Source organism: Taudactylus pleione, unplaced genomic scaffold, assembly GCF_031769625.1.
Source record: "Taudactylus pleione unplaced genomic scaffold, aTauple2 ptg000326l, whole genome shotgun sequence".
Classification (NCBI taxonomy): Eukaryota; Metazoa; Chordata; class Amphibia; order Anura; family Myobatrachidae; genus Taudactylus; species Taudactylus pleione.
The window spans coordinates 6,235,267-6,250,593 of record NW_028284727.1 but is presented as its reverse complement, the minus strand read 5'-3'; the positions used below and the strand labels follow the sequence as shown (position 1 = coordinate 6,250,593).

General features: G+C 44.3%; 1 protein-coding gene across 3 annotated transcripts in view; it reads right to left on the bottom strand.

Annotated features, from left to right (window-relative positions):
• HDDC2 (HD domain containing 2) overlaps positions 1 to 15,327 on the bottom strand; it is a 58,986-nt gene that overhangs the window by 1,497 nt on the left and 42,162 nt on the right. For 2 of the 3 annotated variants that reach the window (XM_088443063.1, XM_088443066.1), the window contains exons 5-6: positions 11,039 to 11,177; positions 6,746 to 6,839 (exon numbers count right to left, since the gene is read on the bottom strand). In XM_088443063.1, coding sequence (XP_088299189.1) covers positions 6,746 to 6,839; positions 11,039 to 11,177 — 233 coding nt within the window. Of the gene's footprint in view, positions 1 to 6,663; positions 6,840 to 11,038; positions 11,178 to 15,327 lie in introns of those variants that run through there. The other variant, XM_088443065.1, reaches the window with a different exon arrangement.

The window sequence follows — 15,327 nt, the reverse complement described above, 5'->3', positions numbered from 1 at the left end:
ACATTTATGGAACAGGTGCCTATGCTTCATAAATATGCAAGTCAACTCCTGTATGATCAATACACAGTTATTGCTATCAAATTTTATTTATAGGGCGCCACAAGTGTCCCGCAGCGCCGTACTGAGAGTAAAACAATAAGACAATACAGGATAAACCAGTGCAGTACAATTATCGACACAGCCACTGAAACACTGTGCGCAATAGAAAGTACAGCATCAGCTGAAACCTGTAGATGTCAGCGAGTGCACAAATAACAGGTCTAGTTCCCCTGAAAAAACAAAAACAGATGATTGGGGCCCAGGGGCAGAGAGTACAAGGAGGATGTGTTGCAGGTGTGCAAGAGAAGTAGGTGATGAGAACAGGAGGAAGGAAGGTCCTGCTCATAGAGCTTACAAACCTGGGGGGTGGGGGAACATTTACCGCATCCAATAGCCAAATTAAGTATATGACAAATGTATATTATAGTCAAATCTAAATAATTGACACAATGGTAATGATGAAAAGATATATTATTTATTAAAATTTACATACTACCTAATACTGGTATGAGTATGACATACAACAATTAACAATAGACATAGACAAGACTGTGTGTGGAAGTAATTTTTAGCGTTTTACTCACATCCATAGATAAAAGCCACAGTTGAAAGCCAATGGGATTTAACCCTCCGGATATATGGTAAGCCGCTACTTCCTTGGGTTGGTGTCCTGTATATATTGCAATTTTATATCCAATACCCGTTATAGGCGTGCTGGCGATTCCTGTATGCTCAGTTAGACAAATTTGACTGCTATGGACAAAGTATAGGTCCTGTATGTACAGGTTTTACCTTGATTGTGACCAGCGTCCTCTGGTTGAATTCCTCCGTAGGATTTGATTCCCTCCGGAGTCCCGATGAGCTGGTCGTCTGCCAGCAGACTACCTGCCACAACCGCATATAGCGCTGGCGGCTGTTGCAGGATCAATGTGCTCTGCGATCTACGCGCTTCGCCTGTAAAGGCTTCTTCAGGATTGCAGATGTATGATCTCCCAGCTCTGGCTCCTTTATTTGGGTCCTCTTAAGATGTCACTTCCACCCTTTAGGTTGTCAGTACTGCAAATGGATTTTGTCAATAATAAAAATGGTTGAATTAGGGAAAGAAGCAGAAGCAAAGTTTTATTATGTATGTGGTGACATAAAACAACTAACATTTAACACAATTTTCAAGCTACCTAATAGTATATATATACACCAATGAAGGAGAATTACATTTAATAAAATTAACTTAACATGTCTCAGTGTATATAAAATAAATATGTATCCACTATGTGCAACATAAATGCGATAAAGGATTAAAACCATATAAATAAATATATTATAGATGATAATAAATGAAAATAGAAATGGAATGTTACAATCTTTTTATAATTGTACGATTTGTATAAAATATATAATACGAGGGTTGTTCAAAAAGTAATGCCTAAATGCGCAACTAAAATTTTATTATAGATACAGATTTAAAAATTGCAGTAAAATACTTTGAAGTCTTAGTAACAGAATGACTCTACTCAAAATATTCACCATCTGCCCTCACACATTTGCTCCACCTCTCAACCCAACCTGGGAGTCCACTTTGGAAAAATTCCAGTGGTTGGTGTTTGACCCAGGAACGTATGACTATTTTAACGATCTCTATTGTCTTCAAAATGTTGACCCCGGAGACAGTATTTGAGAGGGCCAAACAGAGGAAAGTCAGAAGGGGCAAAATCAGGACTCTATGGTGGATGTGGCATTATTGCCCACCCCATTTTGGCAATGGCCACAGATGTTGCCATCGAAGTGTGAGGTCTGGCATTGTCGTGGTGTAAAATGACATTTGACAGTGGAATTGTTTACCTTTTTTTGCGGATGGCTTCTTTCAGCTTCTTAAGTGTAATAATGTATCGATCACTGTTGATTGATTGGTTTGTTTTCAAGTAATCGATGAGAACAGCATCTCGGCAAACCCAGAAGAATGTGGCCATAACTTTGTTTACGGATCGCTGTGATTTAAACTTTTTTGGCCTATGTGAACTTGGGTGTTTCCATTGTTTTGATTGGGCCTTTGTTTCTGGGTCATAAAGGAAAACCCAGGTTTCATCTCCTGTAATGACATTTTCCAAAAACGTCTCAGGGTTGGCTTCAAAGTTGGTCAAAAGGTCATTGCACACTTCCACCCTCTGGGCCTTATGATCCCTGGTTAATTGCTTTGGAACCCATTTAGCACACACTTTACGATATCCCAAATCATTGATTAGTGTTTCTACAGTGCCACGGCTACATTCAAGTTCATCACTGATATCTCTGATGGTCACACGACTGTCTTTCTGAATCATAGCATTGACTTTGTGTCAATTCTCTGCTGTCACTGCAGTTGATGGTCTGCCACCACGAGGTTTGTCGCACATGGACGATTCTCCAGATTGAAAAAACTTCATCCACTTTCTGACATTGCTATAGCCAATTGTACGCTCACCATACACTTTTTTTCAGTCTTCTGTGGATTTCTGTATCACTGCAGCCTTTTTTTTTTCCAGAAATTCAATGATGGTATTTCTTGGACTACCTAAACAAAAATACATATATAGCTAGCAGACATGTTAAACTACAAACTGACAAAGTTTCAAATAAATGTTGCATATTATTTTAGAGTTATGAGCATTTAGGCATTACTTTTTGGACAACCCTCGTATAATATCTGCACCTTTTTTTAATTAAAAATAATTGTATATTATATCCATAATTTCTAATTAACTGCATACATCTAATTAATGAACGTAAATGCATACCTCAATTGATATAGATTAGACGTATGTAGCTATGTGGATTGAGTATATGCCCACTATATACAACATTAACACAATAGAATATCACGACTGGTTGCATAAAACCACTTCAAACATATTTGTCATATCTTATAAAACATACTAGATAAATTAATCCACTGTATATAAATATGAGTACATAATTTCTAAAATTCAGTGTCTATCTATACATTCTGATATATATATATATATATATATATACACACACACACACACACACACACGTGGGATATATATCTATATATAAAAACATATTGAGCGCACTCACCAGACTTGCAAGCATAGTAAAAGTTTTATTAGTAGAAAGCCAACATCAGTAGTCCATCGACGTTTCAGTCCTTGTTAGGACTTTTATCAAGATAACAAATCCAGGTATTCCCACCCCCCTAATATACCTCCCCAAACAACCAGGGCAGGCAACTCCCGCATTAATCAAGATACACCTGTGTCATACTTTTACTATGCTTGCAAGTCTGGTGAGTGCGCTCAATATGTTTTTATACTTTTGGAGCTACTGAGCCTGTTTGAGCTTGCGATATATACACACATATATATCTCTATCTATCCTTTATTTGGGTCCTCTTAAGATGTCACATCTCAAGGACCCAAATAAAGCAGCCAGAGCTGGGAGATCATACATCTGCAATCCTGAAGAAGCCTTTACAAGTGAAGCGTGTAGATCGCAGAGCACATTGATCCTGGAACAGCCGCCAGCGCTATATGCGGTTGTGACAGGTAGTCTGCTGCCAGACGACCAGCTCATCGGGCATCCGGAGGGAATCGAATCCTATGGAGGAATTCGACCAGAGGATGCGGGTCACCATCAAGGTAAACCTGTACATGAAGGACCTATACTTTGTCCATAGTGGACAAATTTGTCTGAGCATACAGGAATCGCCAGCACGCCTATAACGGGCATTGCATATAATATAGCAATATATACAGGACACCAACCCGGGAAGTAGCGGCTTACCATATATCCGGAGGGTTAAATCCCATTGGCTTTCAACTATGGCTTTTATCTATGGATGCGAGTAAAACGCTAATTAGCGTATCACTTTTTTAGGACTTCTACATACAAAAGGAAAAATTATGTACACACACACACACACAGTCTTGTCTATGTCTATTGTTAATTGTATGTCATACCGGTATTAGGTAGTATGTAAATTTTAATAAATAATACATCTTTTCATCATTACCATTGTGTCATTATTTAAATTTGATTATAATATACATTTGTCATATACTTAGTTTGGCTATTGGATGCGCTAAATGCTCCCCCCCCAGGTTTGCATAATTTAAGCGAGGTTGGTAGTGACCCTGCCTACGTTTCATAGCCTAAGGTTGAGAGCAGTCCCACTCAAAACATGAGTGAGTCAGTTTAAAGGGGAGTTAAGAGGTAGACTACGTGGTGACATGGTTAAGTTATAAGAGTACATATACAGCAGGTAAAATAAGTATTGAACACATCAACATTTTTCTCAGTAAATATATTTGTAATGGGGCTATTGTAATGAAATGTTCACCAAATGTCAGCAGCAACCCATGCAATCAAACCATAGATGTCCATAAATTTGTGTGTAATAATGTGAAATGACACAGGGAAAAAAGTATTGAACACATGAAGAAAGGCGAGGTGCAAAAAGGCATGGAAAGCCAAGACACCAGCTTAAATCTATCAGTAATTAGAACGCAATCCTGCCCCTTATCAGTGCAAATTAATAAAAACTGGTTCAGTCCCAACTGATGGCCTATAAAAAGGTGTCTCATTACCAAGGTGTCACACAAGAAATATCTCATGATGGGTAAAAGCAAAGAGCTCTCTTAAGACTTTTGCAACCTTATTGTTGCAAAACATACTGATAGCATTGGTTACAGAAGGATTTCTAAACTTCTGAATGTTCCCTATGAGCACTGTTGGGGCCATAATCCGGAAGTGGAAAGAACATCATTTCACCAAAAGGAGTGAAAAGAATTATCAGAATGGTTGTCCACGAGCCAAGGACCACTTGTGGAGAGCTTCAGAAAGACCTGGAATTAGCAGGTACAATTGTTTAAAAGAAAACAATAAGTAATGCACTCAACCGCCATAGCCTGTATGCACGCTCACCACGCAATACTTTATTGTTGAAGCAAAAGCATGTTGAAGATCGATTAAAGTTTGCTGCACAACATTTGGACAAGCCTGTGAAATACTGGGAGAATATAGTCTGGTCAGATGAGACCAAACTTGAACTCTTTGGATGCCATAATACACTCCATGTCTGGAGGAGAAATGGCACTGCACATCACCCCAAAAACACCATACCAACAGTGAAGTTTGGAGGTGGAAACACCATGGTGTGGGGCTGTTTTTCAGCATACGGTAATGGCATACTTCATATGGAAGAAGGATGAGTGGAAAAATGTACCGAGACATTCTTGATAAAAATCTGCTGCCATCTACAAGGATGCTGAAGATGAAATGAGGGTGGACATTTCAGCAAGACAATGATCCCAAACACAAAGTCAAGGACACTCTCAATTGGTTTCAGAGAAAAAAATAAAGCTGCTAGAATGGCCCAGCCAATCACCTGACAAATCCATTTGAAAATCTATGGAAAGAACTAAAGATAAGAGTTCATAGAAGAGGCGCACGGAACCTTCAAGATTTGAAGACTGTGCGGAAGAATGGGCCAAAATCACACCGGAGCAATGCATGCGACTAGTTTCTCCATACAGGAGGCGTCTTGAAGCTGTCATTACCAACAAAGGCTTTTGTGCGAAGTATTAAATAAATTTCAGCAAGCGTGTTCAATACTTTTTCCCTGTGTCATTTCACATAACTTAATTTATGGACATCTATGGTTTGATTTCTTTGCATGGGTTGTTGCTGACATTTGGTGAAAATTTCATTACAATAGCCCCATTACAAATATAATTTACTGAGAAAAATGTTGATGTGTTCAATACTTATTTACAAGCTGTATATCCTATCTGACCATTATACAAAGCCAAATCCGTCCAGTGGCCAACATACAAAACAGACCGCTTTATCATGATTAGTAAGCAAAACAGAGGTTCAGAGCAGAGCTCTTCTTGGTAGCTGAACCCTGGTATTTCATTCACTGACATACTAAAAATGGTCTCGTTGTATGGGTTCCATCACTACTTTGGCATCCTCAGCGAATTGTAATTAAAAGTACCCTTCCTTTGAGATGATAACAGCTATCAACTGGTCGATGACAATAAGCCAATGCCTAGCAGTCAGGAGGTGTTGAGGCTATAGCTATAGGGCTCTCCGTACAAATAAGTCCTTACAGTATGCATTGTGGCTAAAAGAGCCATATAACACCTACTATTATTCTGCTACTCTGTGAGTAGCACTGCATTCTCCCAGCACTGAGCTCATGGGTTTGATTCCAACCATTGTTTTATCAATGTAACGTTTGTATGTTCACTGTGTGTGTATGGGATGCCATCAGTTTTCTACCCCGCTCCAAAAACAAATTGGCAGGTTAATTTGTTGTTGTGAAACATTTACCCTAGAGTGTGTGTGAGTGTGTGTATATCTGTTAAGAAATTTAGACTGCAAGCTCAATTGGGACAGATACTAATGTGAATGATTAAACATTCTATGTAACGCACTGCACATTACAGTACTGACAAATAATAAGATCGCCATACATTTGGATTTTTTCCTACATGAGAATAGTTTGTATTTAAAGTACAGATTTTATTTTATCCATAGTTTAAAGACTGAGTTTTTTCAGCCATGGTATTTGTGCAAAACATGTCTAGACAGACAGATATGCCAGCAAGAGTTTACTTTATTTAAAAAAAACAAAAACACACAAATGCACCAAGGTATAAAAACGATAAATATTTTATTTTTAACAGAAATACTAATATCTTACAGCTGAGGACTACTCGCTTGTGCTGCTATGTTAGAGGCTCTTTCTTCATAGATTGCAGAAACGAGCTGAACAATCTCTGGATGTTTAAATTTTCCTGAAAAGCAAAAAAAAAAAAAAATCCAATAATATTAAATAGGGTGAGCCAGTGTTCATATCCACAGGTGGGTAAAGAGATTATTATAGGGGACACAGGCTTTATGCTGTGTATGGGTTGGTGAGTAGGAGTCTGGGCACCAAATAGTTAAAAACTTTTTACCCATCTGCCCCTGGTCCCTCGCCCTTATGACCCGCCTCCAGCCGCAGTTAGCAAGCAGGAGCAAAGAGGAGGAGAAGGAAGACCGGCTTACATACAGTACAGGTCCAAACACACAGCGCCATGTTGAACTACCCAAGAAGTTCCCACCGATCAGGTAGAACGAGTCGTCACAACGGTCAGGATCAGAAGGTCTACCGCAGCATAAGCCTGGCGGATAGTCCAATGGAGCCACCTGGCCAAAGACTGTTTAGTAGCCGTCAAGCCCTGTTTGTGAAAGCCATACAAGACGAGAGAGCATCTGTCCTATGAAGCTCTCTAGTCCTAACCACCGAAATCCGGAGGGTCCGGACGATCTCCAAAAAGGCATCCTCAGATGTAAAATCCATAACATGGAAAGAAGGGACCACAATCTCTTGACTGATGTGGAACCGGGAAACAACTTTAGGAAGGTAGCGCAATCATGTTCGACGGACAGCCCAGTCCAGGAGAAAAAAAAAATAAAAAATGGAGAGCGACAGAATAATAACACTCAAATTCGACACCCCCCAGGCAGAAGGCCTGTCAAGAAGAAGAAAGTCTTCCAGGTAAGTTAACAAATATCCACTGTTCAAAGGCTCAAAAGGCGAAGACTGAAGAGCTCTAAGAAAACTCAGACATATTCCAAGGAGCCACAAGCTGAAGAAATGGAGGCTGGACTTGGAGGACACAGTGTAGGAAAGTCAGAACATCAGGCAACAGTGCAAACAGTCCCTGGAATAGCACAGAAAGGGTTGCAACCTGTACCTTTAGAGAAGAAAGATGGAGGACCAAATACAGTCCTGCGTGCAGGAAAAATGGGACTTGAGAAAGTCAGAACGACTTGGGATGACAGCTCCCAGCCGAACACTGGACAAAGTAAGCCCTCCAAACCAGATGGTAAACATAGCCGCAGACGGTTTCCGGGCAATGAGCCTAGAATTAATGACCAACTTGGAGAACCCCTTAGCTGTCAGGAAGGATGTCTCAAAAACAACATGTCAAAGAGACAGCCAGAACCAGATAGAAGCACGGGCCCTGAGAGAGAAGATCCAGTTGCAGTGGAAGACACAGGAGGCGCATCGGCGGAGAGGCCCTAAATATCCGCGTAAAACACCCTTCGCAACCAATTGGGAGCCACTAGGATCTCTCTGCCGCCCTCCAACTTCAAGCTGCGGAGGACCCGCAGAATCAGGGAGATTGGAGTGAAGATCCACAAGAGAAAGAAGGCTCACCAAACTGCCAAGGCAACCACTAGAAAAGCACCCGAATCCTGGTGCATGAGGAAAACCTTGGTAACTGGTGATGGCATCACGTCAATGTCCGGCAAGCCTCAGTGAAGAACCAGGAGTTGAAAGACATCTTGATGCAGAGGTCAGTCACCCAAAAGAACATCCTGGTGATCTAGGAAGACCGCTTCCCAATTCTGCACTTCGGGGGATGTAGACTGCCTCCACATTGACGGAAGATGCCGTTCCGCCCAAGAAAGAATGCGACTGACCTAATACCTAGCACCACGTCTGCGAGTGCCTCTCTGATGGTTTATGTAGGCAACAGGTGTTGCGTTGTCGGAATGTACCTGGACTGGACAATGCTGGAGGAGAGGCAGAGCTAGCCAGTTTTGTAGACCGCTCGGAGCTCCAGAATGTTGATCAGTAGCTGAAGTCTGATGACAGATCACCGCCCCTCACTCCTGAAGACTTGCAATGTTGGTGGGGAAGCCTCTGTCCTGAATCCAGAAGAGGCATCCCCTGACCAGGTGGGACCCCTGGAACCACCCCCAGGAGAAGTGATGCACCTCCCGAAAGAGGACGATCGATCGTAACCTGAGCAGCAGATGGGACCTGCTCCATCGGGCCAGAAATTACAACTGGTGAAGCCAGGAATGAAACGGAGCATAAAGTGCATCCGGAATGTATTCACAACGCTTCACTTTTTCCACATTTTGTTATGTTACAGCCTTATTCCAAAATTGAATAAATTCATTTTTGTCCTCAAAATTCTACACACAAGACTCCATAATGACCACTGCAAAAGTCGCAAAAAAACTTTTTACACAATTTAATTAAAAAAAAAAAAAAAAAGCTTGCATGCAAGCGTGAAGCAACATGCGGAAAAAGCCAATTTTGGCATTTAAGTCCTGCACTTTGTCTGCAGGTAGGAACACCCGCTGCTCACTGGAGTCTAGTAAGGCCTCCAAAAGCCACAACTTCTGAGACCAAGTCAGAAAATATTTATATTTCTCCTTTTTTTTTTTTATTGTTAACCCATCCATGAGCCTAGAGAGGCCCACCAAGACACAAAAGAGTTCCCAGAGGACCTCCGGTTACTGGGCCAGGAGAAATAGGTCATAAAGATCGGAGCAGGGGGATCGAATTCTGCCCTAAGATGAGCCACCATGACTGCCATGACTTTCAAGATGATACGAGGATCCAAGTCAAAATGGAAAAGCCTGAAAATGGAAAGTTTCTCATGAACACCAAACCTGAGGAATTGCTGGTGACTGAGTTGGATGGGAACATGTAAATCAGCATCCTGGATATTAAAAAATTAGTATGATGGAGCAAAGCAATTTCATGCGGTACCCAAGTATCTTGAAGTTCCCGCTAATTGGAGGTGTGAACCCCCTGTAGAATGGAAACCTACGCATTATACCACAGAAGGTTCTAACTGGGTTGGCTGCAAATTGGTTAGTTAACATGTACATTACCTTGACTTCCTTAACCTCCTGGAGTCCCACGGTGTAGGTCACCAACCCAGTCGCCGGTGCTGCCTCAAATGGCGCTGGGGTCGTTGGAACGGCAGTGACTGTGTCCTATAGGACACCCTGCACTGCCTGCCCTTGTTAAAAACATATTAAAATAAACTAAACAAAATACAAAGCTTCAGGGGCCACTTAACAGTAGCCCCACAACATGGTGCCTCCAGCTCGGCAACAAACTAAAACCGAGTTGCCTGTGGCTGGGGGCGGGTCATAGGGGTGAGGGAGTGGGGCTGATGTTTTAACTATTTTAAAGTTTTAACTATTTGGTGCCCAGACTCCTACTCACCAATCAATATCCAGCATAAAGCCTGTGTTCCCTATAGAGGAAGAAAAATAGAATTGATCTGAAAAAGGAGATGCTCCCTGAACAGAATATACATTGAACCGGCAAACAAAAAGGAGGCCAGGTGTGCTAACACCTTACTAATGGTTAGAGCCAGCACAGGTACAGCAAAAGGCACTAATTTGTCTAATCTGGTCACAGATGAGTTACAGTAATACCAGGTCATACAGTCTCAAATGAGTGGGAAGACAAGAATATAGTGAAAACTGCATAGTGTTGCGGATTTATCAGTCAACTGGTGTTGGCAGCATAATTGTGTGGGGTATGTTTATGGGGCAGATAACGTATGAAACCAAAAGGTGTTCTAAACAATGCTGCAGATTTCTTCATGACAAGCTACCTAATAGTATTTATTATTATTATTCATTTTTTAAACATGAACCATGCCCCAATCTTCGGAAAGTAATAGATTGGCTGCCATGCTTCTAGAAGCAATTTGGCTTAATGCAGCAGCCCTGGATAGTGAATCCAGTGATGCATGTGTGGTATAAGGTGGAACAAACTATTTGGAGAACTGATCACTACATCATTTACTAAGCAAGACACTGGCCCAGCACCACCATTAAGTTGAGCCCATAACCTAATCTCTCTCTGTTCAAACGCTAATACGGTGAGGGATTCTCTTTCCAGTGGATATAACAAGTAAGGTAGTCACTCAGTGTACATGGACATCATTTACAAAGGATACCATGATAAAAAAAAACATTTTTAATAATGATCCATATTTACACATGTACACAGGATTGACAATTAGTGTATATGTAGTTCATTAAACTGCAAACGCCGCAGCCAACCTGCCTTCATGCAGTTTTTTACAAAATCATGTTCAGACAAGGCTGGTAAAGATATGTTACAGCCATTTGTCTGCATCTAGATACAGACTTTACTGTACATACCTTTACATAGACTACATACCTGCTGTTGAGTTGTAGAAGTCTTGAAGCCTCCCTGGTCTCTTCTCCAACTCCTCATACTCCAGAGCTTGCAAGATCATTTCACACTGGTCTAATTCTTTCACAAACTGGGCTTCAGCGCTGGACTGATGCTCATACTCCTGTGCAGGTCATAGAAATGAGAGATATTCTATAGTTATATACTAATATTTACATATAGAAGCAGAAGAAAGTCAAAACACAAAAATGCCTGAGAACCAAATATTAAAAAAAAAAAAAAACACAAAACACATCTGCCATGGTCAAGTGCATGGTACCAGCAAATTTATTTTTTCAAATATTCCAAAAATTTTTATTTATACTTCAAGTTACGACCGGCAGGAAAACAGGAATGTAATTACATGCTTACAAACTAGGAACAAATACTGAAATTGACATTCTGCCTACAGGACAAAGGTATTACCAACTATGCATTTACAGTTGGACCCAACTATATACATAAGACCAGTGTTCTCCCCAGGACCTTATTCACGGTGCACCATGTGGCATATTTCCCAAACCACCCAGGTGTCAATTTGCTTGAATGGCCATGACTGACAGCCGGGGAGTTGCAGCTTCAAGCACCCAGGGCCGACCTGGTCTATACAAGAGTGCACTGGCTCACACACACAGCTGCCCCCACCAGACAAAGGATCTTGGGGGGGCTCCCCCTCCACTCTGCCTTGACCTTGGAGCCCGCCGAAAACAGTAAGTGAAATGCCAGGTGGGGTGTGAATGATGTGCTGCTACTTATCACCTGTAATAGGATCAGTCCACTCCTGAGTTTTCACTCACCCTCATGGAAAAATATTCTGTGAAGAACACTGAAGACGTTAATATGTATTTTGCTGAAGTTTGTAAAAAATATGAGATATGGTAAGAACTTACCCTTGTTATCTCTATTTCTACGAAGTCCATAGGGTTCCACAGGATACCTTGGGGTATAGGTGTGACGTCAGTCGCAGGGCACCAAAGAGTTAAGCTTTCAGCCTCCCAGGATGCACTAGGTCCCCCTCCTATACCCCGCCCCCGAGCCAAGGCACCTCAGTTAGTTACCAAGCCATAGGCCGGAGGAGGAGAAGGAAGAGAGAGAACAAAGATCTGGACACATACAAGAATCACATTCTCACCAGAGGGAGACGGAAAACCGGTGACCAGAGCAAAGCCCATCTGCAGCACAGGTGCGACAGGGCGGGAGTCCTGTGGAACCCTATGGACTTCGTAGAAATAGAGATAACAAGGGTAAGTTCTTACCATATCTCATATTTTCTACTTCAGGGTCCATAGGGTATCCACAGGATACCTTGGGGATGTCCCAAAGCAGTATCCTTTAAGGGTGGGGACGCTCCTGTGCAGAAAGGAGAATCCGCCGCCCGAAGGAAGCATCCTGAGAGGCGAAGGTGTCAAACCTGTAATACCTCACGAAGGTATGGACAGAAGACCACGTAGCAGCCTTGCAGATCTGAACTGCCGAGGCACCACGTCGAGCTGCCCACGAAGGACCCACAGACCTAGTGGAATGAGCCTTCAGAGAAGGAGGGACCGGTAGGCCTTCATGAAGATAAGCTTCAGAAATAGCCATACGGATCCAGGCTGCCAAAGTTTGCTTTGAAGCAGGCCAACCCTTTTTACGGAAGCCAAAGAGGACAAACAAAGCGTCCGACTTCCTAAACGAAGAAGTGCGGTCAACATAAGTCCTTAAGGCCCGCACAACATCCAAAGAGGCCTCACCCACGGAAAGACCCGGTGAGTTAAAGGCCGGAACAACTATTTCCTCGTTAATATGAAACTGGGAAACAACTTTGGGAAGAAACTCGGGCCGAGTGCGGAGCCCTGTTCCCATAAAAAACCAAGAAAGGGGGTCTACAAGAAAGAGCCCCTAACTCAGAAACACGTCTGGCCGAAGCAATGGCCAGAAGGAAAACAGTCTTAGCTGTTAGCCATTTAAGATCCACTGAGCCCAGTGGTTCAAACGTTGGTCCTTGGAGAGCCCTCAGGACCACAGCCAAATCCCAAGGCGCCACAGGTGGAACAAAGGGCGGCTGAATGCGGAGAACACCCTGCATAAAGGTGCGCACATCCGGGATTGTAGCAATCCTACGGTGAAACCAGACAGATAGGGCCGAAACCTGTACCTTCAAAGAAGCAAGGCGAAGCCCATGATCTAGTCCCGCTTGCAGGAAGGCGAGAATCCGAGACAGACGAAACTCCCGCGGTGCATAACCTCTCGGTCGACACCACTGGAAGAACGTATGCCACACGCGATGGTATATCCTCGCGGAAGACGGTTTCCGAGCTCGTAACATGGTCCGCACCACAGAGCTGGAAAACCCCCGGGACCTCAGCATGGCCGTCTCAACAGCCACGCCGTCAAAGACAGCCGAGTCAGGTCCGGGTGAAGGCAAGGACCCTGAGACAGAAGGTCCGGTCGTAGCGGCAACCGCAGAGGAATGTCCACGGACAGACCCTGAAGGTCTGAGAACCAGTGCCGTCTGGGCCACGCGGGAGCTATCAACAGGAGCGTCCCTCCTTCCTGTTTGAATTTCCGGATTACCCGTGGAAGAAGGGAGACCGGAGGGAACAGGTATGCGAACCGGAACGTCCACCGGACGGACAGAGCATCCACCAGAGACGCCCCTTCGTCTCTTGTGCGAGACCCGTACACCGGCAACTTGTTGTTGTGCCGGGACGCCATGAGGTCGATTTCTGGAAGACCCCACCTGTCCACCAGTAGTTGAAAAACGTCCGGGTGCAGGGACCATTCCCCCGGATGAACGTCCTGGCGACTTAGAAAGTCCGCCTCCCAATTGAGCACTCCCGGGATGAAGACCGCTGATATGGCCGGAAGATTGCGCTCCGCCCAGACCAGGATCCGAGAGACCTCTACGAGAGCCGCCCGACTGCGAGTTCCTCCTTGCCTGTTTATGTAGGCCACGGTGGTAGCGTTGTCCGACTGGACCTGCACCGGGCGACCCTGGAGAAACCGCTGTGCCTGCTGGAGAGCATTGAAGACCGCACGGAGTTCCAAGATATTTATTGGAAGCTCCGCTTCTGTCGGCGTCCACCTGCCCTGGAACAAGTGTGGACCCGAAACTGCTCCCCAGCCCCGAAGACTGGCGTCCGTTGTCAACAGGACCCAATTTGGAACCCAGAACGGACGTCCCTTGTTGAGGTGGGTCGTCTGTAACCACCACGTAAGGGACAGGCGAACCTCCTGGGTGAGCACAATCGTCTGGGACTTCAGAGACTGAGTCAGCCCGTTCCACTTGGACAGGATCAGGTGCTGCAGAGGTCTGGAGTGAAACTGGGCGTATTCCACCATGTCGAACACCGACACCATGGAGCCCAGTAACCTCATCGCCGAGTGTAAGGACACCCGGCGGCTGTGCAGACAACTGCGCACCCTTGACTGTAAAGCAGAGATCTTGTCCTCCGTCACGAAGATCCTTTGCTGTCCCGAGTCCAATAAGGCTCCAAGATGCAGAATCCTCCGAGACGGGATTAGAGTGGACTTCTGCCAGTTGATTAGCCAGCCGTGCCGTTGCAGCAGTGCAATGGTCAGGTCCAAGTGGCGTAACAGGAGCTCTGGAGATCCTGCCACCAATAACAGGTCGTCCAAATACGGCAACATGCGGACTCCCTGCAGCCGCAGAGAAGCCGCCATGACCGCCATCACCTTGGTGAAAACACGTGGTGCTGTTGCCAGGCCAAAAGGTAACGCCCGAAACTGGAAGTGGTCGCTGCTGATTGCAAACCTGAGGAACTGTTGATGGCGCCAAAGAATAGGGACATGCAGGTAAGCGTCCTGTATGTCCAATGACACCAAGTAGTCCCCAGGTTCCAGCGCCAGAATGATGGACCGTAGGGTCTCCATCCGAAACTTCGGGACCCGCAAAGACTTGTTGAGTGCTTTGAGGTTGAGAATCGGACGATATGACCCATTGGGTTTCTGTACCAAAAATAGATTTGAATAGAAACCCTGGCCCCTCTGGGAGAATGGAACCGCCACTATAACTCCAGCCTGGAGCATAGTGTGCAATACCTTCCGCAGCTCCGTAGCCTTGTTCCGGTCTGATGGGAGACCCGTGGTGAAGAAGCGAGCCGGGGGTCTGTGCCGGAAGGAGAGGGCGTATCCGTGGGAAACCACCTCCAGAACCCAAGTGTCTGTCGTAGTGGTCGACCAACACTGGGCGAACTGTAGCAGGCGGCCTCCCACCCTGGGATCCCCCAAAGGGAGGCCCGGACCGTCAGGCCGCAGGCTTGTCATCTGGC